Raw genomic sequence first — 27884 nt, forward strand, 5'->3', positions numbered from 1 at the left:
CATCTTGAGGCATTTGAGATAAACTTGGCATTTGTACTCCAGTTCTCCCAAAACTTCTCAAGCAGCTTGAGCAGATCCGAAAGACAAGGAAGTGTTCTGTCAGGAATTGTGTTAAACTCTGTAAAATAAAACAGATATGCGCAAGGGGAAACACCCTCTTTTAGCAATACTTAGTATATGTTTGTACAGCTGGCAATTTGTGCTCCTTCATATTCGTTGACCTAGGAGTAGCCAACGTTTTAATGCGTTCTTGGAGGGGGAAAAAGGTGTTATGGAAAAGAACTGCCACATCAAAGCCTCTCCTCAGCTTGTAAAATGGTTTCCACCACTACCTTCCTCAGCCCTATCAGAACACTCAGCACTTTCTCCTGCTCAAAAGAAAGCCTTTTTATTAAGAAATGTCCTTAGACTTTTATTTATATTGAAATGATAAAAGTGACACAAAGTAGTTGAAAAGATCTATTAATTCAAACAAAAGTCCATCAGCAATGTAATGTAAATTCTGTGTAATGTGTCGCTATCAAATCAAGTCGTAGGATTCAGCTGTTGTGTCGAGTGAAGTAAGTACTCCCTTAGGAGAGTGTTAGTCTGTGCAATACTTTCTAAATAACTAGAATGTAGTCTCAAACTTCATGCCTGTCAACTGGCTTGGATTTTGCTCATCAGTTCTGCTGTTGCAAAGTCTTACCTGTGACAAAGGAAACTAAGTGCTTGGTGATTACTTACACAATACAGGTTCTTGACCGTTGTTGGTATCAGTTCAGTTTTAAGCATACCTTCGTGTGGAAGCCTTGTATTGGCCCTTCGTGCTGCTCAGATTGTTGGATTTTTCATGTCGTGTGCTAAATAATACAGGGAGGCTGAAATAATTTAAAAAGCATTTTACAAAACATCCTTCTTTCCATGAAAATCTTGTTTCTTCGTTTCAGCACAAGCCCACCTTACTGCTGTGTGGACCTTTATTCGTTGCGGACAGGAGAGATGGTCAAGTCCATTCAGTTCAAAACTCCTATTTACGATCTGCATTGCAATAAAAGGTAAGGATGTTTACTCTACGTTCCTCCTGTGCTAGGGCATGGAAAATCTCAGTATGAATACAAGTTTTGGTGTGTGTGCTCCATGACTTGTTATTATTTTGACTGTCCTGTAAGCACAGCTTTTGTTCTCCATTTCTCAGGTAATATTTCAGTTTGAATACAACAGGATGCTTCTCCAGTGGCTTTCATTTAAGAAGCTCAAAACATTTTGCATCTGCAAACAGAATATGTTTTACGTGCCTGGCTTTTTTGTGTGGCAGCAGGTAGTGTGCTTGCATATGTGAGGACCAGAAAAGAATATGAGCATGTATTGAACTCATGCAGCTAAGGGGAGCTGGCACTGCTGAAGATTGGATGGGAAAAACAGACAAAAAACCCCAAAAGCCAAACATAAAAAGCACCAAAACAAAAAAACCCCAACCCTGGAAGCTGCAAGTGTTTTATTAAACAGGCATTTGGCTGCCAATGGATGCATCGGATGGGGCAGCCTACTGCAGTGGAAGGTGTTGCTGCCCGTGGCAGAGGGGTGGGACTGGATGAGCTTGAAAGTCCCTTCCAACACAAACCAGTCTGGGATTGTATCATCAAAATCTAAACATTAATGACTACATTGGGTCAAGTAGGAGTTACAGAAGAAAAGTAGTACTGCTGAACAAACACCTTTAATACCACAATTTATTTAATAATGAGGAGGATATTTTGATGGTGTGAATGTTTAAAGAAGTAAAGGATGGTAGTTTTTGTTATCCCTGTCAACCTGCTTATTGCAGGATGTGGGTATGATTGCTGTATCAAAAAACAGTTTCACGGAAGTGGTTGAGTTAGTGAGAGTTATGTGCCATGAATAGGTTCCTTTAAAAGCTGTCAGAGTTCAGTACTTATCTGTGTAACTGTCCCTTGAAAACTTTAGAGTTCCCTTGTGTACAGCGTGATGATAGTAAATCTTTCCAGCCTGGCCTCCTTGCAGAAGAAAAATCCAATTGTAAAAACAGTCGAGGCAAATCAGCATTCAAAGTTTCTCCCAACTAAAAAGTCTTTCCAGGTGCTAATGTTTCTTTTCCTAAGTGGTAAAAATGGAAATACTTCAAAGCTGTACAGCTGTATCCAGGGTAGCAGCTTTTCTGGAAAGTATCAGATCCTGTTGTTATCCAAGGAAAGCTCACTACTTCGGATTGAAAATACATTAAATGTGGCCAAGTGCAGTTCTTATGGTGCAGTAATCATACTGTAGAGTAATGGAGTCCAAAATTTGAATTTAAAATAAAACTTGAGTTGCAGAAGAAGGGAAAGCTGTCAGTTATTTATGTATTTAAAGTCTAGAATCATGCAACGGGTAGGTTTGATTTATGCAGAAAGATAGTGCATCTTCAAAGAGCAGAAAACAAACATTTATAGGATTGGGAATTATTACTGTCAAATGTTCCTGAGTTTTCTATATGTACATTCCACGTGCACATGCATTCACAATCTTCCCATTAGTCATTGGTTAACTTGTTTTCAGCCTTGTGGAAGAAGTTAGAATTGATATATTTTGGTTTGGCTTTTTTCTCTCCTGCAGTTAAGCAATTGGAAGTTCTGGCATTTAACTAAAACTACTGTGTTATCCAAAACTAATATCAATTTGTTCATGCAGAGTTTCTTGCTTAATAATAGAGACTTAAAAATCATGAGGGGTGGAGAAGCATCTTCTTTCAATGAGAGCTACAAGCAGATAAGAAATCCTACATGAATTCCTTGCCTGAGTTTTAGCTTATCAGAATCCCTTTTGTTGAGTTGCATGTTCTGCCCTCTTCTTTTGGCAAGTACTCTGAAAGTGTACACGTGCGTCCTGTTCTAAGTCTGCAAACTGGTGAACATGAAAGACTTTTGTCCAAAAACATCCCTTGATTTCTACGTTCCTTACAAGAATCTGTATTTCTGCCTTGCTTCTAGATAGAGATGCACTGATAAACAGAGCAGAGACAGGGAGACCTGAAAGAATTCGAGATACAGAACAGTGCTTATTACTTTAATCAGCTTCTGTATCAGACAGAAAGAAAGTGGCTAGTGTTAGATCAGCTTATTGAACAGGTTTCAGGGGTCATCTGGGGAGCTACAGATGCAATCTACATTGTTAGACAAATGTGTTGGTAAAAATAATAGCAAAATCAAATAGCAAGAATAATAGCAAAATCATCTGATAGGCATGTAGATCAGTCATGTCAATCAGAGGAGCATTAGTAGAGTTTTCTAGGTGGAAATTGTGACTTAAAACTTCTTTATATGTCTGAAAACATCAGCAAGCATGTGGGAACGTATATAATTTGATTTTAGTGTAGTCCTTCACCAAAGAGTCTTACAGGTGCTGAGCTTTCATGGGATAAGAAGGAGGTATTTGTGTGGCAGAACAGGTAAAAAGAGGGAAAAAAAAAGATGTTAATAGCTGGTTTTCACACTGATGGGAGATGAGCATTGCCCTTCATCCAAAGGTGTGTGTTCACACTGATGTGATTCATCTTGTTAAAGATTATCATTCTAATACTGTAATGTATAGTCATCATTTTCAGATAAAGCATGAGATGTGTAGTTTAATCATTGAGAGATGCAGTTAGCTTTTTTGCCACATCATATCCTTACAATTAAAATTATTAGAACAGCATTTAATAATGCTCCAGCTTGTCAGCTGATTTAAAGATACTGTCTCATATTCTTCCCAATGAGAAAATAATCAGATTCTTAATTATGTCAGATTGCTGGATGTTCCAGATAGCTCGTAGATTTTATCGCTGTATTTGTCAGCTTTCCAGGTGGTTCTTTCATTTCAGGAGTTTAAGAACTTGGTTTTGAGAAATCATCAATGCAGGAGATGTACTCTAGTCATAAAGTCTTCAAGATACTTCCCTTTCAAATTTGCATCTTTGGCTTCTGTTTGTGTAGACAGTACAACATTTCATGCTTAGTTATCATGTGGCTGATGTTCTTCCTTGTAAGTAGTGAGTGGATATTTTACATGTACAAGCGAATACATAAGCATACACCTGTACTTTTGCTAATTGACACAAATTCTGCTTGTCTCCACTGTATTCGTGTGCTGAACTATATTCTTGGTATGAAAAAAAATCCCTGCTGTTAGTAAATAAGGTGGTTTAATAAATTTGCAGTGAGATGGGCAATGGGATTATTTCAAACTTAGCTTCTGTTCTACTGATTGTTGATTTGATTGTTAGTTGAGTCATTGAAAGTAATTCAGGATCTTTACAATCCCATTCTTTGTGTTTAATGGACCTTTTACTGCAGGAGGTGTATCATAAATATGCTGTGTTGTTCTGTATCAGATCTGTGTACTTCCTGAAATGAAGGTTATGTGGTTGGGATGAGAGAGAACTCTCAATAACTGCCATGTATTGGTAACCTGGCAGTGTATCACTGTAGAATTTATATTGATGCTTTTGAAATAATTACATTTAGATATTGAATCTTTAAACCAGTGCATTTAATGTTTAAACTACACATTCCATTTCTGTGTTTCAGGATACTTGTTGTAGTCCTGCAAGAGAAAATCGCCGCCTTCGACAGCTGTACTTTCACCAAAAAATTCTTCGTTACAAGTATGTATTTAATTGGGTTCAGTCTCTTTGCTCTTGTGATGGAGTGAGAGAAAATAGATGGGGTTTAAGCTTTAGTTATCTTTAAGATTTCTAAATGCTCCAAGCAGGTCCACATGACTCCAGTTGGAGCTTCAGGAAATCTGTCGCTTCTAGAAACCCTCCAGATGTTACTTCATGAATCCTTGGCTCTTTTGCATATATATTGTTGCTGTAACAAGGTTCTTACTGGTGTGAAGAGCACCTACACAGACACCCATAGATAGCTGGAAAATTCTTCTGGTCAATCTGCACAAATAAGTGCAAAGTGCTCAAGTTTTGAGTTTCAGGTTGCATGCATAATCAGCAGTTAGAAAACACGTCAGTGGCAGTCTGCCTGCTTTTCCTTTTGTGTTGTTCCTACTTAGGTTCAGGTACATTATTTTTAAGCATGTCCTTGCTTTAGCAAGCCCCAAAGCTCAAGCAAGCCAGTAAAGTATTGTAGTAGAAAAACTACACACAGCTACTTGCCTGCAGGTGCTTTCATATCTTGAGCATGAAGCAACTCTTTGCTCAGGCTCCCCTTACCCTCCGTACCCTTCGACTTGCCCCTCAGTAGAAGGTGATTGATCGTAGTGGGTAAGGTTCTCACCCAAAGCTGTTCATCTACCCTGTATGTCCCTTTGCAGCTTCAACATCTGTAACACAGTAATCAATGCATTAGTTGAGAAAAATGGTATGTTTTCTATTGCCTGTGCTCTGCTCTCTCTCAGGATTTGGTTAAGATCAGGACATCATTTACCTGCTCCCAAGACAGTGTGTGTTGTAATGCTGAATGGCAAGGAAGTATTCACCCCCTCCAGAAAGAGTGGTTTATTTTTCAAGCAGTTAGTGACTTTTGTTACTGTTTATGGATTAGAATAGGCTCTTAAAATCTATAGGTTACGGAGGGATCATAGTTCACTTTAGAAAGATCAGAGTTCTATTGTTTAAAAGGAGAGTCTTAAACTTTCTGGACGTATTTTCAGTTGCAACTGGAAAAGTTCTATGTTCGCTTTCTCTACTATCTGTATATTTAATGAAACATCTAGTTACAAGAAGCTGTTTCTTATAACAGCTTGAAGCAGCTTTATGCAGTAATACTAAAGTTGCCAATAGGTGTCAGTTTCTTCCTATACATGGCTGTAGGGTACTAGGAATCTGTCAGAGTTCAGTGAAGGAAGCCAAATAGGAAAAGACTTGTTTGTGTCCTCACTCCTTTTTATTCCACCAGAGAGAATTAGGGTACAAGCCTTGCTTTAGTTTAGATAAAAAAATCAACCTAAAAGACTCAATGCAGTGTGTATTTTGACAATTCTCTTGCTTTTCTAATTTCAGTTACTGGTTGGGGTTGTTTTGTTGGGTTTTTCTAAAGATATTGCAATTTGTTTCTAAGCATTAATGCCCTGAGCTGTATTTTGAGGAGCAGGAGTATCCTGTTCCTCACCATAATGGTTGATTTGCAGTGCATTTTTATGGAACAGTAGTGGAATTGAAAGAGGATAAAATAAAGCTTTTGGAGATACTTCCCAAATTATTTGAATATCCAAACTCCTGACTTGTCACTCTTCACAGTGTATTTTTCCAGCTGTGCTATGCTTTTAATACGAGAAACTGAAGATGTTCTCATAGTTCTGAGGTTCCAAAGCTGGGTTAAAGACACCCCTCATTTTGTAGTGGGGTATTCTGGAAAGCTGTGGGACCTGACAAACAGTTGGAGCTGCTGCTACCACAGCCCTTTCCCTGTCACCCCCCCCAGCTTGCCTGTGGGGTGGGACTGGGCATGAAGATGTGGGGTTTTTCCCTAGATGAATGAGTTTCTTGGGCCTGTGCTGGTGAATAGCTGTCCGGAGGATTGTGAAGCTTAGTTGTTTCACTTAATAGCTTATGCTATCAAGAGGGTGTGATGCTCTGGCATGTTGAAGGCTGCAGTAAAGCTTTTGTCTAAGCTTTCAGGTTTCATATGTGTTGAAATCTTTGACCTAAGAGTTTACCTTTAAAAGCTTAAGTTACTCTGTGTTTGATATTTGATGTAAATGAGCTACCTAGTTAACTGTGTAGATTTTTGATAGTCAGCAAACTGGCCAGCAACTTTTGCTGCCTTGTTTTAAAGTACCATTTGGGAAAGGACATTTTCAGTTGAAATTGCATAAATTGCAGAAACAGTTTAAAAGGCAGAAATCCCTGAAAAAGGAAGCTTGGCAAAAGTCTGGATAGGCTCCTTGTTTCCATTATTGGAGCAAGCCTGCTCTGCAGGACAGTCAGTCTGGACCCATCCTGGTGCCCCTAAGCTGGACAGTGACAGTAAGAATGTCCCTACCTGCCCAGAGAGTTTTTGACCCTGAAGAAGATTCTCAGATGTGTTTTGTGACTGCTTTTGGTCAGAAGTGATGGCATAAGAGGTCAAAAATATGAACTGAGGATCACTGGCTCCTGGAAGACATTTCTGTTACTGTGTAAACCACTTTGTAGAAAAGGAAGACCTTTTTCCAAGGAGATTTGGTGGTGATGTGGAAATCACATCTTCCATCCATACCAACCAAGTGGTGTGGAGCAGCAGAACCTCACTGAGGCAGCTAAAAAGCAAACAGAATTAATCCAAAGCTCTAGTCCATTTTCTTGGCTATTTATACATAGAAACTGAATGCAGAATTTGCTGGTCAAAACAGTGTCAGGATTTGTGAGGTTCAATGTTCCTCAGAAACACTAATGCAGCTGTGTTGCACATGAGCAGTATTTGTCTTTCTGTTTTTGTTTTTGTGGTTCAATGTGTAGCTTAATATATTGTTGTAATAAATATACCATAAAATATTCAGGATGTAGAACATGGTCAAGTTTGTGCTGCTGTTGGAATGTTTAACTCCTGCATTTCCTGAGTTTTCTCAAGCAAATTTGACACAGTACTAATGTTACCTCTTCCTCCATGTGATTAGATGGAAATGGGCTCATTTGACTTGTATGGCAGAAAGCCAGCACTTTTTATTTGTGCCTTTTGTAGGAAAACCTCAGTGTACAGGTGTTCCCGTCTTGGTGTGTGAATTTAAGGCAGGTGCTTAAACTTGCAGGAAAAACATACTGTAGATAGTATGGACAAAAGACCAGGATGTCCTATAACCTCTTCAGTGTAGTTTTAAATGCCTGCTATGGAAAGGCACAGCATCAGTCTGCAAAGAACTCGGGGCAGAGCTCTCTCTCTGTTCTCTACTGGGCCTAAGCTTGGAGCCAGTGCTGTTTCATTAAGAAAGGACTTGCATCATGGGGAAGATAAAGCCAAACAGTGATTTCATATCCTGCACTGTTTTAAGTGCTCACGTGGCCACAGTCAAAACAATTCACTTGATGCTTCAAGAATGTGTTTCCTGTAGTAGCTGTGAATGTCCAGGTGTGGATTTGAAACAGTTTGAGATAGTTGAGGGTTTTATTATGGTTCACTTAAGATTTCCTTCAGAGCCTTTTTCAACTACTTCATATGACTGAACAATCAGAAATGAAAGTGATCTACAGGCCTTTTTTCCCCCTACTTTGCTTTACACAATAGATGCAGAAAAGCTGAATTTCATTGATTTCTATTACATCAGTGCTCCCTCAACCCTTCTCCAAAAATGCTTACCTAGTGGAACGTTGATGATTATGAATATGGCCTGATGGATACTTTCTTCGCTGTAAGAATATCCCTCCCACCCCCTGGGCCCTAAGTAAAGATTATCACAGATAACATCATGCATGTGGCATTATCTTTGTGTCCGATAACTAGTGCCTGCTCAGTTTCTCTGGCCCTTCCACTCCTCATATTGATATATTCTCCATCCATTATTCTCTAGGGATGAAGACAGTTATTGCAGCCATTAGCTGGCACCACATTTCTATTGATGCTGTACAGCTAGAGCCTTAAGAGGTAATTTTCCAGATTTAGTCGGAGTATTTTATTGTATATAAAGTCTCAAAAGACTTGCCTAACCACAAGCCAAAAATTATTCACTGTATGTTATGGGCACCCTACCTGCACCTCTTAAAATGAATAAAGAACCCCAAACCAAACAGTGTTTAATATTGTAATCTGCAATTGGATCTGGTATTCGTGTTTTCACTGACAATAACACACGAGAAATAATACAGTGGTTGCAGTTTGTCACAGGTCTGATCTGGAAATCATCTAGGCTGTTTTGGAAGTTCTTTTTGGCTCTGTGAGAATTCCTTTTCCCTGATCGGCACACAGGGAGCAGTCTGATCTCTTTACTTTGAAGTGAAAACACTGGATGTCTTATGAAAAGGATTTTAGTGCCTCAAGAGTTACATTCTTCAAGGAGTTCTGTTTGTGTGCTTCCCTTCTCAGCTGTGAGCTGTGGCATTTATCCTGGCTATTCCACATGGTACAGTAATTGATAGGATTTCTGTGTCTGTGGAGACTCTTCAGTTTAGATCTAAGCTCCTTAAGGCAGGTAGGAAGTGAGCTCCTGATTCACAGTATTATCTTTATCAGTGAAGAGAAGCCAAGCACGTTGCTGGGATTGTATATAAGCAGTGTTTACGTACTCAAACATACATATATATTTGCACATATACCCCTTAGTGTAATGTGTAACTGCCTTCCCAGAGAAATGTTGATTTGATCTTGCTTTTACTTTTTACCAGCATTATTTATAGGAGTGTTTTTCCTGAATGTGGGAATCAGTGCATCGCTGTTACAGGGTAATGCTGAAATACTTCTTGGAAAGGTCTTTAGGGCAGTGGGGTAGGTTTATGGAAACAAATGTCTTTGTTGCTTACAGGGTGGTTTGCTATATTACAACAGAAAAAGCGTGTAAAGACAGAAAGCAGGCATTGATACCCAAGATGTATCATATCTATCGTATCTCCTGCTTTTGACAGGTTAAAAATTATCTGTAGAACAAGAAGACCTGTTTGTTTCTGTGCAAGTTATTTTTACCTAAAACAGCCAAATCCTTAAAGACCAAACTATGCCACTTTTCACATTGCCCTGTAGAGAAGCGACAACCTCTATAGGAACATTATTATCTATTACTGTCCAATTCTTTGAACAAAAAAAAGAAAGTAAAGCTGAGATTAAAATAGTTTGTCCTGCAATTGGTCAGATTTGTGCTAAATTAAACAACCAAGCCTGATGAACAGATATTTTTAGTCAAGCTCTGGTATTGGTCTCAGACCTGTAGAGTAAAATACTTAAAACTGCCATGGTAGAACTGGCAGGTAAAGGAGGTCTCCATAGTAATAACAATAGCAGCAGTAACAATAATAATAGCAATGGTAATAATGATGTTATTAATGATTAAAAAATGACATCTGTGGTACTTCCTTAGCCTCGTGTGAGGGAATTTTGTTCTCCTGATCCAGGATAGCACAAGATGCACCTCATAGCAGGGCTGGGTCTGTTGTGAACGTGACATGTATTACGGGTATTGCCTTGTAAAGGGGGGTGATGACAGTGTATCATAGAATCACAGAATGACTTTGGTTGGGAAGGACCTTAAAGCTCACCCAGCTCCAACCCCTGCCATAGGCAGGGACACTTTCCACTGGAGCAGGTTGCTCCAAGCCCCTGTGTCCAACCTGGCCTTGTGAAAAGTCCCTCTCCAGCATGTAACGTTTGTGGCTTTACTTTTCCACTTTATTTTCAGATTATTTTCAGTGTTTTAGGTAGCAATAATGCCACTGTGATTTAAAAAGAGAAGAATGCCCAGGATGGTAAGCGTGATTTCACAGTAGGGTGCATCCTGCTGGTTTGCTCTTCTTTTGCTCAGTTTTTATGGGTGATACTTAAACAGAAGGAAGTACAAGAACAATAGAAGAGTTTTGGAAAGTATGTGACAGTGTGAGAGTAATAACATTTACATAGAGCCTTTCATCTAGAAGGAACCCAGAGGAATTTATAAACATTATTACTTCATACAGTTTATAAACAAATAAATTCAGTTTGCTTGGTGATGTCAGAAAAAAACCTCCCAGAACAACCAACAAAAAATATTAGATGAAACAACTTTTATGATTTGTTTTCCTTGGAATAAACAATGCTTTTCCAGCAACAGCATCACTCTACCCATTATTTATTGTATATTCCCTTTTTGTGCTCTCTGTCATGAAGCTGTTTTCTGGCTGCTTTGAATCACAAGACTAAAGAATGTGGTTTTGTCATTTCATTACTATGGAGTGCTGTATGGTTTAGAAGATCCAGAAAAAATTGCAAATTGGTTATAAGCTACATCGAGTGACTGAGAAGCAGCGTAGCTTTAGTGCCTTATTGTAGCTTTCTATTTCAAATACCCTCACAAAATGCCAGTTCTTCACAGGTTTCTGCAGTGATACTTGGCAAACAACTCAAATGATTAAAGGCAAATAATTAGGGTTGAAGAGAGGTACACAGTTTGGAGTTTGTTCAGAAAACTGTGTTTAAAAACACTCTACACTTAAGATGGTCAATGGCATTTTAAAGGAATCTCTTCACATGCTGAAACAGAAAAATCTTTGATGATCCAGTAATCTGCTTGCTCAGTAAGGTTTCATATAGTTTTGCCTTAGGATTATCAGCATTCCTTGGGTTTGCTGATTGTGTCCTACCCCAATGTTACCATACTCAAAAGTGATGCAATTTCTTCCATGGTTTGGGATTAGAGACAGAATCCTAAGATTTTATACTAATAGTGCCTGTACCCATATATTATATAAGCATTCACACAGAGATGTCCCTTGGAGCACATACATTATCCATACTTCATGAATGAGAAGGGCACATGCATAGAGCATGTCCAGAGATCTTGACTGGATTTGTCACAGTGTCGTGGATGACAGATGCACAGCTCTAGTCCTTCTGAAGAACTGACATGTTGAAAGCTTGGATGCCTATAGACTTTTAATTGTCTGTGGGATTCCAAAGACTTTATGCTTGGATGTGAAGTAGCAAACTGCCAAGTTTCTATGGATATTGGGAATCTCTGCAGTGTTTAGCTCCCAACTCTCCATTCCACACTGGGCTTTTGGGTTTATATATGGGCTTATATGTGTATGTATATATTTTTTAGCTTTTTCTCTCATGAAAAAGCTGTGGAGCTTGATGAAGAGTTGCCCCAGTAGAAATAGTTCAAGTTCTAATAGTGGCATGTTTTGTGATTTATTGGCTTAATCTGTGTTATAGAGGAAATGACTTTTAATGGACCTGTGCCTCTTAACAGTATTTTCCCAATGCGCTGTTTGTTTAAAAGCTAAGTGGGAGGAGAGGAATGTGTTGCTTTTCTCTTCTTGGCTGCTGTCTGTGCATTCACACTGCCATTACTGAAGCTAGAGGATGAGCTTCCTGAAAACAATGTAAGAAAAAGACTGAAGCCTTCATTTTCTGTAGGAACACAGACCAATGGAAAGACCCATGTCAGAAAAGAGGGTATCTGCATGAATTTTCAGAGATGAGTAGAGGAGGTGATTTGCTTTATTATGAGCGTGTTGATCTGAATCTCCAAAGGGTGGTAGAGGTTTTCATACAAGTAATTGAAACGTAATGTAAAATAAACATGCCTTCTGTTTGCTCACTCAGGAAGCAAATATTTCAATAGCTTTCTGGAGAGCTTTAAATAACTTCTAGGAGTCCTGTATTCTCAGTAAGACCAAATATAGAAAGCACAGCAACAAGTAAGGTGAACCCATCTTTGAGTCCAGCTGATCACAAACTATGTGTTTATTTCAGATTACAATCTTATAACTGAAGTATTTAAATAAAGTGGGGGGGAAAGAAACTAGGGAATTGTAATGCTTAACAGTGCTGGTTTGACATAGGGAACACTTTCATCTTGGAAATGGGAAAACCAAGGCACAGAACGTGAGTTACCAAGTGCCACCCATGAAATCCGCAGCTGCTATCCAGGTCCCTGGTTGGAGGGTGCCTAGACCTCATTTCTCACTTATCAATGCTGCTCAGGCCAGCACTAGTTGGAGTTCTTGGGCATAGGAACATAATCAGGTCAGCAGAAAAGCTTGCACTTTGATTCCAGTTTTCAAGATGGCATTTTCCTATTTGCCTCTCACAGCTTTGGAGTGGTGCTTTTTCTCAGTGTGCCCCTATGAAGCACAGAGGGAGAGAGTAACTGTGGACTCAGTAGGTTTTCACCTATGCCTTTGTGGGTGATAGTCCCAGCAATGCTTATTCCAAGATCAAATGTTGCTTCGTACTTGCTTGGTTCGCTGTACTTTTGGAAGGACTTTCCCTGGGTGATCTCTGCTTGGATGACCTCTCCATACTGTCATTAAAACTTGGAAACTTTGTTCTTCTTGACAGTTCGTTCTCATTCTCATTATGTCCATTCCTATTGTAAACATGCTAAAGTTGCTGCTGTTATTGCTTAGAATGGATTTTTCCTCTGTTGTTTTGAAGTTTTCGTAGAGATGGAAGTTAATCTTTAAGAGAGTGAGGCTGGTAACGATTGGATGGCCGAGCTGGATGGGTCACGCTGGGTCTGTCGTTTCATTTGCCTGGTAGATGATGTTCTGCTGACTCCAGCTGGTTTTTTGGAAAGCAGAAAAACAATTTGTTTTTCCTTCCCATAAAGTATAACCCTTTGTTTATCCTAGTGCTGCCGCAAGTTTCCATAGTGCAGAGACTTGCAAAGAAAAGAAAGGGAGGAAATAGCTCCTTTTTTACACTGTTCTTCTTATCGGAGAAGAGAGTTTAGTACTGAGTTGAATTGTTGACCTCTGTGGAGGTTATTATTAGAATTAGCTGATTTGTGTGTGGAGCTGTGTCTGATTGCCTGAGTCCAGTTTATGGAACAAACTGCCTAGAGCAGGCTTGGTGAGGCCAGTTGCAGTTTTTCTAAGTGACTTTGATTTGATTGTTTTTGATTTGAAGAATAATACTTTTTGTAGGTCTTCATTAAATTCAGTTCACTGAAGTAACTGAGAACAGCTTCATTTTCCAAGCAAGATGTTTCATGTTGTTTCACAGTGTCGAATTGCTTGGGCTTTGTCCCTGCAGTGCATCTAATGCTGGTACTCCTTTGTTTTCTGCCATGAGGATGTTAGGAGTTGCTTGCAGAGTTTGGGAAACCAAAGGACTGATTGAAAAGTCACCGTAGAAAGTTATATGCTGAGGGCTATAATCTGACAGCTTTTAATGCTATATTTCATACATAAAAGGAAAGAAATAAATGAAGTTTGGGGGACCTGAATGCCTTTACTGACCCAGTTAAGAATTGCGGAAGCAGAAGTCAGCATTAAAACCTTACTGGGCCTGATCTATAGTGTCATCGGAAGAACATGTTTGTATTTACAACCAAAGGTTGTATTTACAACCTTTTTTTTGCTTGCTTTGTTCCTTAAGAGGCTCTGGCTACCCACATTTTATGCACTTCTGGAATGCAATAACAATTGTGGCATCATCTCTTCAGAATTTGTTTTCCTTCCTGAGATCAAGGCAGCGATAAGGCCTTACAAAATACTGACTTGGTTTTGCTTTCCTGGCCTGAGATGGATTTAATTGGATGAATTGCTGCTTTTCTCCTTCCATTGCTTTATGACCTTTGAAATAGCTTGCTATGATCTTTCGAATTTTGCAATACCCTTGCTGCTCCACTCAGAAAAATGAAATAGCTGTTTATGTGTGACAGCAGGAACAGGAGAGCAGCTGTTTCTGCATGTGCCCGACAAAGTGCTTTCAAATGTGTCTTTCAATGTTGTCAAATGCCAGTTTAAACTTACACCTACGTGCTGTGATAACCACCTTCCCACACGCCTTTCTCACTGTTTTGCAAGCATTTAAAATAACGCCATTAAATGAAAAGTCTGTTGTCCTCACTACATCTTCTGGACCATTTTGGGACCCATGCAAAAAGACCCTGATACTTGGAAGAAGAAGGTGGTGAATAGGTTTGCTTTATTTCGCCATGGTTGGCAGATGAGTATCAAGAGTCTAATGTGAGAGGCTTTGAGGAAATAGAAGCATAGATGGCTGCGTCTTCATGTTGCTTCTCAGAATGCAGTGTAATAAGTTAGATGATAAATGGCAGTTGTTGGTTGTACGTGTTCTAAAATGCTGTTTGCCTGATCTCAGTGCTCCTTTGGCCTCTGCTGCAGGATCAGCCAACCAGGGCTCCTTTAAATTAGACACACATGTCTATATGTTTTTAAACAGTTTGTTTCTTGGCCAACCAGTGAGAGAATATGAATTACTACATTGTTTGTATTAGAGTAAGAACTGATGAAAACGGAGATTAACCATTTGCTTGATAGTCCCCTCCTTCCATCCATTCTCCCCCCAATATGCAGTATTTTTTCACATATATATACATATATATATATATGTTTTAGTGTACCAGACTAGATTTAAGTCTAGTAAATGATGTTACATACACAGCCGATGATCCCAGTTTACTACGTGAAGTTCGAACACTCAAGCTCAAATCTTCTTATCAGGGCCCTAATTAGTAAACAGTTTTGTGGCTCTATCTTTGGGACTTCAGGATCTGAACTTTCAGGCTCTTCCCCTGACAAAGGGATGCCACTGAAATCAGGCTGCTGGAACCATGCAGCGTGTTTGCAGTGCCAGGGCTGGAATACAGAAATACAGATAAATAGTAGGATTTGAGTGCTGAACACAGGCAAAGGTTACAGACTGATTTGGAGAGAGCAGCCACCCATCTGAAATTGCTTAATCTAAAATGATGAAAAACAAAGGAGGGGAGGCAGGACATGGAAATAGAACAGTAACAGCAGTTAGGGTGACATTCACCGTGCTACTTCTAGTTGTAGTTCACTTAAGCTTTCCATTTTATTCAAGCATTATCAGATTGTTTTCTAGAATTTCAAATTCTGTGGTTTTAATTTTAACAGTTAATTCTGGGCTGTTATTTGGGGAGGTTTCTAAAAAATCATTTAGTCTTTTAATTCAGACTTCTAATATTTTAAATGGTAATTAACATGGGCCCGATTCATTTTAAGCCCTGACGTATTTTTGTTCACTGTTACTTTCATCAGCTTTCTATTGTAGGTATTTTCACCTTTTAATCCTCAGAAATTGTTTGCTATTCCGTGTTCACGTATAAATCTGGTTTTAACGATAATGTAAAGGTAATGAAAAGCAGGTGAACACAGAAACTTTGTCACTGATTTGAAAGGAATTACCAGTTCTCACTGTGTAAAGTTTAGTGGTTGCAGAAGTATCTTCACAGGCTAAGAGCTTGCTTATAGAATTATTAAAAACAAAACTAACAGCATAATACACCCTCTCTTACCACAAAAATCTGGAAGAGCTTGCAGTGAACTGTAACTGTTGACCAATAGAGAGATGTCAGTCAAGTTAATTAAAACGAGAAGATACAGAACCAATCCAGTCAAACTTGAATATTCCCCTCACCCGCTGTATCAAAATGGCATTAAAAAAATGCAAACATAAGGAGAAACAAGTATTTACACGTAATTAACTGTTCAGAATAGCTCGTCTAACCACAGTCTTATCTTCAGGAACAAAAATGCAAGCATTTACTGAGTGATATTGGCAATTGGAAGGTTTTTGTTTAGCCTTTTTGTTTTCTTGGCAATACATAAAATTCTTTATACAAAGTCATTAAGATATTTCTTAATGTTGCCTTTTAAAACTTTGCAGGCTGCTATCCTTGCCCAGGGCCAAACATGAACCCTATTGCGCTTGGAAGCCGTTGGCTTGCTTATGCAGAAAATAAGGTAAGGAAAGGTTTCATTTAGAAGAATACTTCTCTTTGGTTCTAGATTCCATTCTGGTTTTATATATATGGGGGGGGGGGGAGAAAAAGTCTCAGAAAACAGCTATGTGAGAAAAATGATCTGTAAGAGAAGTTGCATAATGATGGCAGACCTGATCTTTGCCCCGCACTGTGCTTTGGTGTTCATGCATGTCCCATCTTTACTCTGTACATTTGATTTAAGCTCATTAACTTGGAAGGCAGAAACATGTAAGTAACAGGCAGCGAAGACCACTCTCAACATGTGTGTTCAGTGGGGTCCCTCAATAACCCATTTTCACTTTAATTTTAAAGCACCTAATTATAGACCCTTCTGAAAGGTGGGCATGTGAGGATTCCTGAATTCTACTTGGGGAAACTGAGTTTGGACAGACATGGTGGGTTTCTCTGAAACAATAAAGCAGCACACTTCGTAGATTAGGAAATAACATTCAAATGGCCACTTTTTCGTGTATTTGCTGGAAATAATAGGAAAAAAATGAAACTGTCACAATTTTTCTTACTTCTGAAGGCAAGAAAATAGATCCCAAGCAAAAAAATTGCCACTTTTTTTACCCAGCCCTAGGCCAGAGTAATGGTTGTGTATTTAAAGTGTTTGAAGACTTTAAATTCAGCTTCTTATGCTTTTTATTTCGAAGCAGATGCTCTTTCTCCCTTCCACCTGTGGCTGGAATAGCTGCTTCTAGAGCTGAACCAGAAATTGTCAGAGGCAGACTTGAGAAATGTATTTCTTGTTACACCTTTTCAAGCACAACTGATTTCTCTCCACATTCAGGCCTGCCTTTCCTTTAATGCCATGCCTAAGTGGCTCTGTGTAAAACTTAACCAGTCAGCCTGGATTTTAAAGAAGTCCTGCTGCCAAATATATAAGCCACTGATCAGCAAAAGAATTGTATCACAAAAGGAATTTCAATGGCTTGTGTGTTCCCAGGTATATTCACTGCGGACTGCCCCTTTCTCCCTAGTTTAGCTATTTTTATTTAAATAATGAAATTTAAGCAGGAAGGTGTTGAAATAAAAGCATTTTACAGCAATATTTAATTTTCTTTTAGCTAAAACAGTTTAAATGGGCAGCATGTTCTGTGTACAACAACCATTATCTATAGAGGTCTTTTGCCATTTTATTTAGTCAGAAACACACAGATTGTATTGTTAGTTAGAATTCAAAGGCAAAAATTATTTTGGTGGGTTGATGGCAGGTAGAAGAGTCTTGTTTTGATTTATTAATTGGAAAGGAAGGCAATACTGAGTAAACCCCATGTACATTCTGTTAAACGTGAAGTTTAAAGTAGCTATTTTCCTTTGTCATTTCTTTGCTCGCTAGTCATAAAAAGGAGGGGAAAGCCACACTCGGATTCTTAGAATGGCTGATATTTAATGTTACATATACATGGCTAAAGCTTTTGATTATATTTATTTAAATTTATTTGTGGTATTGCTGCCAGACCAACAATCCCACCATTTCAAAGTTTATGAATTCTTAGTGACTACTCATCTTGTAATTGAAAACTGGAGTTGAGGACGCGACAGTCTGGGTGGCACCCAGAAGATTATAAAAAGGGGTTAAGTGTCTCAGCAGGGCTTTTTGCTATTTGTAGGAAAAAACACACCACTGTACATGATAAATAAGAGCTATGGTAATGGGTTATGGGTTTGTGTAGTTTAATAGTAGTTACTCGGTTGCTGTCTTTCTTCTTGTAGCTGATCCGATGCCATCAATCCCGTGGTGGAGCCTGTGGAGACAACATTCAGTCTTACACTGCCACAGTCATTAGTGCTGCCAAAGTGAGTACATCATCTGCTGCTGGGAGAGGGTAGCATGTAAGATAATTATTAGGTTTCCCTGCTGAATTGTACAGTGTGTCATCGCCTCCCCCCCCATTCACACAAGAGGAAAACACAGTAAGAAACATGCTACCATTAGCAGCTTGCCCGTGGTCCTGATCCTGCAGATCTCTGAGTAGCTGTTGTTTTTCCAAAGTATTCCTGTCCTTCTGAACTGCCTGTTTTAAATTTCATGTATTACAAGGAGCTATTTGTATTAGTGACCTCTGATAATAGAAAATCATAGTAAAATGGTTTTGCATAATGGCTGTTCATAATATTATAAGCTTACATGATTAGAAATCACTCGTGAATTATTAGACTTTTAGCATCTTGAAAGCTGACTTTACAAGTGCTTGATGCTTTTTGGACTCAATCACACTAGCATTATGTGTTTTAATCTCTCCGAAGGATGACAGCACAGCACTGGAGCTAATTAATTACTTGGCAGCTTTCTTTGAAGGTTAGAGTTTATTAATGACTGTTTACAGAAAGGTTGCACTGCCTAGGTTTCTTAGTACAGATGACATTATAATATCCCTCCCTTTTCAGAGAAATGTCTAGGGTTTTATAGTATCAAAAGACGACCATGGCTTGGAAAAATCTTAAGTGAGCCAAAGAGTATGTGGAACTGTTGTTTTACTATCCCCATAACCTCCTCCTTTCCTTAAGGACTTGCCTGCAACATTTTGCCAAGTAATTCCTTTCTCACATACACGCACTCACAAAGTGAGTTTTGGCACCGTCTGGCAAACTTCGTGCTGATTACAAGCTTTCAGTGTAACCACCAGCCTTTTCATTTCTGATATGCACAACAAAACAAATCTAATAATAGGAATTAAATGACAGCGCAGAACAGAAAGCTCAGCGTCACTGAAGAAAACAACAGTTAGAAGAACCCACAAAGAGAGACACAGGGCATGGTATTTCATGTGAAAACAAAACATGAAAACAAACAGATTCTATTAGCATAGCTTTGGACACCATCTCATTGTGGCTGGAGGAGGAGAAAAATCACAAGTTTTGTACATTGCTGAGGAGAACTTGAATTGCTGCTGTTCTGAAGGCATCTGAAATTTGCTCTGTCTCTTTGCATACTTTCAATAGCAGGAAAAAAACAAACCAGAAGGGGAAAATCTCCCCCAACTCCTTCAATCTCAGCATCAATCACATGGGGTTTATATCACAGATAAGTCTGAGAAAACAACTGGTTTGGCGTGATCACTTTTGGTCAGATGTGGTAAAATCTTACAAACTGAACACTGTGCTGCCAAAGCCAAGCCTGCTCATAGCTGAAGAGGAACAAACAGGCCAAAGCTTTCTTAAAGCATCTAGTGATTGTCAGAGCATTCCATTCGGTATCAAAGGCTAAGCACTATTCTGTGTAATCTGTTTCAACAGCCTAAAAAAACCTAAAAGAGGACAATTCTATGATCTTTCAGAGTCCTTAGCCCTAAAGACTCTGGATAATTAGGTTTTAAAGCCAGTTAGGACCAAGATGGTGACCTTACCTGCTAAGCAGTACTAGGCAAGGATCATTGTCTAGAAAATCCCACGTTAAGCTGAACGTATGCAAACACCGAAGTAGTGCTGTTGCATCAATAAGATAAAATGTGTTTATAATCATAGGAGAGGAAAGATTGTTGGCCTCTGTACAGAGATAAGGTGGTAGTGAAAGTTAGGAAAACAGATTATCATAAGGACACAATCTCTATAGTAATTTGTATTCTGTATAGCACGTTGCTTTTGCTTGCTACTGGCTTTTAGATGTTGCTGTAATAGATAAATACTAATATAGTTTTTAAATATTTGAGTATATCCCAGCCTTACTATGTTAATTTGTTATTCATACCTGAGTGTGTAACACTAAATCTGAAATGTTTGATTTATTACTGATTTCATTGAATCTTGGCTCACTATCTAGTGTGTTTTCATCTCTGATAACTGAATGCTGACTGTCTTGTTGGCAAATAATATACTCCAGATATCTGTTGCTCTTTGCCCATCTCATTACCTCACCATAAACTTCACTCCTTGCTTAAGTAAGTCCTCATTTATAAACCTCTACTGCTGTTCTATCTTATCAGCCTGCAAGGGTTTGTAATTCATTTGCTTTGATCAGCAGAGGTTTTAGCTTTTTTGAAAGTGGATGTCCTTTTCTGTTACGTGCACTGCTGCTCTTTGGTTCAAAAGTGGTTCCATAAAAGTTCTTGTTTTGTCAGATTATCTTGGGTTACAGCCTTTTTTCTGGGTTCCAGTTTCTTATTGAAGGAAGTGAAAGAACCTTCACATAAAGCAGAAAGATAAAGCTGAGAGAAAAGAGTAATTTCAACAGGGTCACTTTAGAGAATTACCTTTCAGATCCTCTGTAGAAGGTCTCAGTGGCAGTACAGAATATTTACTTTAGTGGTATTCCCTTTGATGAGAAATGGTTTTGAATGTCCTGGTGGGTTTGTCCTCAGTGTGGAGTTCTGCTGTGTGCCGTAGCTGATGCAGCAAATACACTTCTTCTGTAATCAAATAACTGCATGCTCAGAAGCTCCCTATTACCTGAGTAATGAGTACCAAGGTCAAAATTGTGACCATGTTGGAGTGTGTTTACTGGTGCCAAAACTCTTGTTATTCTGGTGACATTAGGGAGAATTCCTTTATGTCATCTTCCCATTTGCTTTGGTACTTTCTGGAAGGATTTTATTTTGAACATGGAATTGATGCTTTCTGCTGTTGCTGGAAAAGCCCATGCATTTTTTCCAACTCAATCTCTTATTTTCATTTCCTCACATCTGTTTGGTGCCTTTCTGGCTGTTGGTATTCTGAAAGGCTCTGATAATCTCTTTAATTTGACTAAGCAGAACATTTCTGGAAATAGAAAGCGTGTCAAGATTCCAGTTCAGGCAAATCCTGAACAAAGAGAGGAATAGATGTGTTTGAAAACCATGATAATATTCTTCCTCATAGTGTAAAGATTCTTTTCACTCTACTGAAAAACACAGTAGAATGGCTATAGGATGTCTTTCAGAATAAACACCAGTATTACTTTACAGTATTAGTGATGGGAGAACATTCAGGTGACTGGTTTGAAATAAGTGTCCAAATGTAAAATTGCTTGTTATAGTTATTTGTATTTATTCATCTTGGATGCAGCAAGGAAGGGGAATTAGGCAAAGATGTTCTCATGTCTCCATGCTTGTTTTTTCTCCTATGTCTCGCTGAAGAGAGGTTTGATCTCACCATGTCCCTGCGGGAGTCAGTTGCAGCTCACTCTCTGTATGAGGTGTGCTCATGCAGACCTTCCCTATCCTAACATATCCAAGTGATCAAACTGGCCATGCTGTTCAAGATGAATTTTCTAAGAGGTTTCTTCCCTATCCTATCAGAACCGACAGCAAGAGCAGGGAAGGGAAACATCTTTGTGAAGCACAAGCATTTCAGCAAACATTTACTTTGAACATGAATCTGTAATCAATCGTGTGCTCACTTTGGTCAAACTAACCACGAGTACCTCATATTGCTCTCTACCAGGGCACGTCTTTTGGAGCTCTTTCTGCTTTCTATAGATTTTTCATTTGTAAACAAATATATTGTGTCAAATGTGTTTATTATGAGAAACAGGAACAAATATTGGTTAGTCACTAAAAGAACAGCAGAACTTTGTTGGAACAGAACAGACTAACAGGCACTGAATGATGCATTTTAGTTTTAATTAAAGTTCTACTTATTTTTCAATTAGATGAGGTATGAGTGTGTACATTTATTTTAATTAAATATGGCTTTCTATTTGAAGGAATGTGAACAGTCTTATTTTTAAGTAGAGAGCGTACATGTGAGCATACAAATAACTTGTGTGTGTGCGCAATGTACATTGTTGCTTATAAGAGAAACTGGATCTAATATTTTCATTTATGAAGAAGTTTGCATTGGCAGGTTCCCATCATTGACAAAGGAACTGGGACAGTGCAAACTTTAACCTATTCCATTTAAAATGTATTTGGTCTGTCAAATGTCTAGCATCAAATTATAAACCAAGTTCTTCTCACCTCATAACTTCTTTAGTTGATTCTTTCTCCATATCTTTTAATCCTATAGTGGTAAAGTGATTTAGCAAAGGCTGCATCTGTTTTCTCTTGTTACCTGATAACTTCTTAATGAGTACTAACAGCTTATGTGAGAGCAAGGTCATTAGCTCTAATGGATAGAGGGGACAGCTGATATGGCATGGGAAAGGTTAAAGATTACCAGGGAAGTTTTTGCAAATATACACATAGCACAAAGCAGTGAGTGCTGTAATGGTTTTGCACTGATATTTCTGAGCTAATGGCCTCAGCCATGTCTTTGTTCACCTATTCCTCCTCAGTAGTCCCGCAGTCACAAACATGTAGCACTAATTCATTTTGCTAGATAAGCATGTTAATTTTTTGCTAGAGCGCTATAAATTTATAATGGGCACTTTGTCATCTGATTTCTTTTGTTATAATATTAAGGATATTTTCTAAAATAGGCAAATTACAATTCTTGGTCTTTTAACTTGCCATATAGTATTTTGCCATATAGTATTCCTATACCAATTTCTCTTCCTGCTGCATAAACTATCATTTTATATGATTTTATCTATTGGCCAGAAAACTGCCTTGTCAGGTTCTGTAAGGAAAGTTGAAATGCATTCCTGCGATGGCACTGGGGTTGATTTAGATCTGTCCCTTGGATATCATTATCTGCTTTGTTACATTTTTCAGTCTTCTGGATTTGCAGCTGTTAAAATTAGTTTTATTCTCATTTGTTGTCCCTGAGTATAAAAAGAAATAATAAGAAACAAATGGCAGGATATTACTAAAGACTTTAAACCCCAAAGACATTCCTGTGATAAAGGCACGGCTCGATTTTAAGTGGTAGTATCTCCATTAGCATTAATGGGGTAAGTACATCAGCTGAGGCATCTCAGAGGTTAATCAGGCTTCCTGGCTAGATCTTGCCATCAATACAGTGTGGCGCCTAATTCTGTTGGCCCTTCAGAGGTTTTCCTGACAACACACTAACAGACTTTGTGTAAGTCATTTCCTATGAATTATTAAAACAAACGTTTGGCTGCTAATTGATGAACACTAATGTGTTTTCTAATCACTGCAGTTTGAGATTTTAGCACTAAACAAAGCAGTTGCAATTGATTTGTGGCTGCTTCTTGGTTTCAGCCTGTGATGTGTACGGTTTTTTTCCTTTTCAATTTAGCAGGCAGCTTAGCTTGTCTTTTTAGTTAAGAATTGGCTTGTTATAGTGTCATTCCGTTCTGATCTCTTTTGCTATTTCTTATTTATATTGCATAATAAATCTGCTCAAGTCTTTCTAGGCAAATAAGGCACAGTCCTTGATTCAAGGAGAAAATGTTTAAAGTTGTAGTTCGGGTTGTTTTTCTTTAAATCTCTGCCTCTCCTACTGTGGGTACCCTTACTCTTTCTCTGCATAAAATCAACATAAAAAACAGTCTTCAGCATCTTTAGATTATAAAAGCTGGTGCAGTGAATATGTTTTGAAACCCCCATCTGGAAAACATGCGGACTGTGGAAAGTCACATTATTTGTAATGGGATATGGGTCTACTTTGTACAGAGCTGTCCTTTCTAGTACCTTGAGGATGGCATTTGTAATTTTGCTGGGTTTCAGTCCCGTATTCAGTTTTAGTGCTGCAAAAGGCATAATTGCTGAGAAACAAATCAATGTGTCTGTCATATCTATCAAAGACCCAATTCTGTGTCTCTTGCAGATGTGCAGAAGACGTAACTATTTCAGCATTAAGCATTAGCGGCTATAAGTATTTGTGTGTTTAACATTGCCCTCCGCACGCACTCATCTTGGCTTCTCCATGTGATTCTTACAACTATCTATGCTCTGTGCCTCCTGGAATAACTAAATAACAATGTTAAAGAAAGAAAAAAATAACATTTAGATGACATTAGAATATTTCTTTTTTTTAAGACTGTTTTGGAAGCTTAATTGCAAAATACAGGTGAATACTTCAAATCAATAGGATGCTAAATTTTTTCAAGCTGTTTCTTTCTGTACAGCCTTTTGCAGCTTATGTATCACTTATTAAAATATTTCTTTTGTCTGCTGTTGGTGTGCACGATCATATATTCATATTGTTGTTATATAAAAAATTCAAGAGAGATCCATAAACCAACTTTAAACATTATTTATTGGTTCTCTTTCTTTTTATAGACGATAAAGACTGGACTTACGATGGTTGGGAAAGTAGTTACACAGCTGACAGGGACGCTGCCCTCAGGAGCAACTGAAGAAGAAATTCTAGCTCATAGCAACATCCGTCGAAGTCCTCTGGTGCCCGGAATCATCACCATCATTGACACAGAGACAGTTGCAGAAGGGCAGGTAATACAGTTTGCACCGAAACAGAATGTGCATTCATTGTCACAAACATCGCAGGAAAATGTGGTTTATGCTTTACAAAATGAAAAATAGATGAGATTTTTGCTAGGGCAAAAACTTTTACAGACACACACAGCTGTGATAAAGTCCTATTTGGGACTGAAATTAAGCCAGAATATATATTGTCCTTAGAACGTATTTATGTGACACTTTGACAAGATCAAGTGTGAAGTGTCACATTTTGTCTCACTAACACTTGTTCATAATTGACGTTGATTTACGCTGATCAGTTGAAATGTATATGTAGTCTGATTATATTTATTAATATAGAATGTGTCTGGAAAATGTGCTCGTCTAGAAATACGGTGAATTGTTGAATTCCAGTTTAAAAAAATGATGAGTGGAGCTGGATATTAAGTATAAAAGCTTCTGATTTTACAGACTTTTCAAAACTAAAGTGTAATCAAGTGTGATGCTGGTTTGTGAGGCATATGCTATGTACTCTTGTACTAATAACACACAGGACAGTGCGCCAGGCAGAATCATTTGTTAAAAAATCCACGCCATTATCCCACAGACTTGAAGCTGTTTTGAGCTGTCCTTAGGACAGAGGGGATAGCCATGTCTGTTTGTTTGTTCTTGACAGTCAGTTAATGTTGAAGTGAAGGTCCTGGAATGGGTGTTTTTGCAGGACTCCCACGCACTGCATTATTGTGTAACCAGTCTGTAAACCAGACTAACATTCACATTTATTGAATTTAAGAAAAAAGGAAAAAACGTTTCTTTTCTTTTCCCCTGCTTTTATGATGCTTACTGCAGGTAAGTGAATAAGTATTAATGACAAATCAGCAGGGAAGCTCTTTTCTGACATGAAAGGAACATAGACTATCTTACTTGAAAACAAGCAAACCAAACAAAAACCCCAGTCTGCTGCTTGAGCTGTGGTTGTTCCTGAGAGCTAGCTGTGGAAGTACTTAGCCAAGTAACGTTACATTGAAAGTAGATTGTTCATATAACGTTAAAGGCCTTTTCTTGCAAATTAAAACAGGAGAAAAAGCGAAAAGAGGAGGAGAATAAAGAAAGGAATTTATTTTACTTAAGGTCTTAAAATCAGGGTTTTGGCCACTGGGGTTTGTTTTCATTTCCTGGGGGAAAAAAAAGGTTATTTCGGCTCTTCTTATACTGCTAGAAAGAAAGAAAAGAAGGAAAAATTTTGCTTCATCAATTTCTCATGAAGCCGTGTTTAATGCGGTCATTACTTGTGGTGGTCATTGTCTGGGCTTTGATTCTTCTGCATGGGCCTAGGGGGAAAAAAAAAGATGTATCTTAGGTTTTTAAGGCTTGTTATGTGTGATTTAGAGGTTTTATGAACTTGTCCTCTGACCTTTGCAATAGTAGGGAGCTATCAAGCCTAAAGGGCACTATGGAAAAGTAGTTGTAAAAATGATAACGCTCGCCTTGTCCAAATAGTGCTGCTGTAACATAAATAAGCCATCAGTTCCAGGGAAATAATTTTTGTCTTGAATCAGTAGGGAAAAAGGCTCTAATTTACACACCTGAGTTGTTTCTGTGCCTTATGTTCATATTGTTGTCATCTGGAGTTTTAAAATTCATCTTTTATTGTCAGTGCTGAGATTTACTTTCAGGATTAGCTTGGGGGGGGGGGAAGGTTCCCCAGGAAAAATCACCTTTCATTTGCATTGTTAGAATTTCATGGTACAGAAGATTTCTTAACAATCAGTTCTTACAGATATGTGCGTTTCACAAAAGGAAAGTTGATTAAAACCAAATACAATTTGTACATGGTTTCAATAAAGCCTCTTCTTGGACACTGCCCCAGTAAAGAACCTTGTAATGCAAGGAGTGTCACGTGTCCCCACCGAGTTCTTGTCCATCACTCCAGCCAGGTGGGAACATAAGTTTCTGTGCACACAGTTCCATTGGAACATGATTTTGGCAGCTGTGTGAGCTGCCTCGTCCTGAGGTGCCTGGCAGGGATCCTATGTCTGTGTGCTGATAGAAGCAGGCAAACCTGCAAGAAAAGGCATTCTAGTTCAGATGGCACCTCTTTGTGCTGGCTGGGCAGGCCTGGCTGGCTTTTATAGCATAACTGAGTGAAGCTTCAGCTCAAGAAAGCAATTTAGCCAGCCTGACTTTTGAATGATGTGAGTCATTTCACTGAGCTAAATGTGCTTGCTCGTAGGTTTCACTATAAGCTCATGGTGGAGCATCGTGCTGGTTTGAAATCTCTACGGCTCTTTGAGCCCCACAGGTTTTTCCTCATTGTATTAATTTCTGTAATTATTTTACTCCTCTGTGGTAAATTGGTTTGCTGATAGTGGTCACCCAAAGTACACTGTTACTGACATGCTGGTTGAAATAGAAGAGTGATTGAGGGGATTGAGTAATGCAGAGTTCAGCCTCACCTGCATTGAAGATAAAGTGTGTGCTGTTCAGCAGCATGGCATAGTTTAATCTCAGTTTTCTTGCTGATGGGTGGCAGTGATTTTTCTAAAATTATTGGTTTATAATCCCAGTTTTCAGATTTCAGGGAGAAATAAGAGATCTGGGTGGGAACAAAGAGACACTTAGTGGCATTCTTGCTTCCTCCTGGTTTGGAATATTCACTGCTGCTGGATAGGGATGCTACTGGATGGTAGTGCCCGTTACAGGCATCAGTCTTCCTAAACTGACTGGGAAACCACAACAATTAGTAGTGCCTACTTGTGTTTTCTGGGCTGAATTCACAGTTTGAAATCACTTTCATTAGAGATTTTTCTAGCAACAATGTAACTATACTTGTATGTGTGCATGGTTTTCAGAGGTTGTCAGCCTGATCGTAAATGAGGGGAGTTTCAGAAGCAGAAAGGAGTTGTTTTCTTATCGTCAGCGAGCTCCTAATGTAAGAGGAATACCTCACCTCCTTCAGGTCACTAAAGATTTCCATCTACCTGCATAGCCTGACTAAGAATTTGGGTGTTGTGATGAAATTTCCAAGTAATAAAATATGTCTTAACATAACGAATAGTAAAAAAAATAAATGGAAGCAGTCTGCTTTAAAAAGAGAAAGAAAATGGAAGAAGAGGCCAGTAAATCTTAAGACGAGCAGGCATGTCCTTTTGAAGGAGAAATAAAGACTTCTTTTCAGTGGGGAAGCAGTTGAGGTTTTGTTGTTAAGTATATCTATGTAAAGGCTTGCAAAATAATGATGCATGTGCCTATCCATTTACTTTGAGCATAGCAACACAGGTTTACAGGAGTGAGCTGCTCTGTGCGTGTGTACAAACATACAGATTTATTTGGCAGTAGGATAATTAAGGGACATATTTT

The 27884-nt window shown here is 38.6% G+C and overlaps 1 protein-coding gene across 4 annotated transcripts in view; it reads left to right on the plus strand.

Moving 5' to 3' along the window:
* Positions 1-27884, plus strand: part of BCAS3 (BCAS3 microtubule associated cell migration factor) — a 355971-nt gene that overhangs the window by 50021 nt on the left and 278066 nt on the right. For all 4 annotated transcript variants that reach the window (XM_034068741.1, XM_034068742.1, XM_034068743.1 and 1 more), the window contains exons 8-12: positions 930-1037; positions 4548-4624; positions 16239-16315; positions 18055-18138; positions 24387-24557. In XM_034068741.1, coding sequence (XP_033924632.1) covers positions 930-1037; positions 4548-4624; positions 16239-16315; positions 18055-18138; positions 24387-24557 — 517 coding nt within the window. The remainder of the gene's footprint in view (positions 1-929; positions 1038-4547; positions 4625-16238; positions 16316-18054; positions 18139-24386; positions 24558-27884) is intronic.

Source organism: Melopsittacus undulatus, chromosome 13 (assembly GCF_012275295.1).
Source record: "Melopsittacus undulatus isolate bMelUnd1 chromosome 13, bMelUnd1.mat.Z, whole genome shotgun sequence".
NCBI classification, from domain to species: Eukaryota; Metazoa; Chordata; class Aves; order Psittaciformes; family Psittaculidae; genus Melopsittacus; species Melopsittacus undulatus.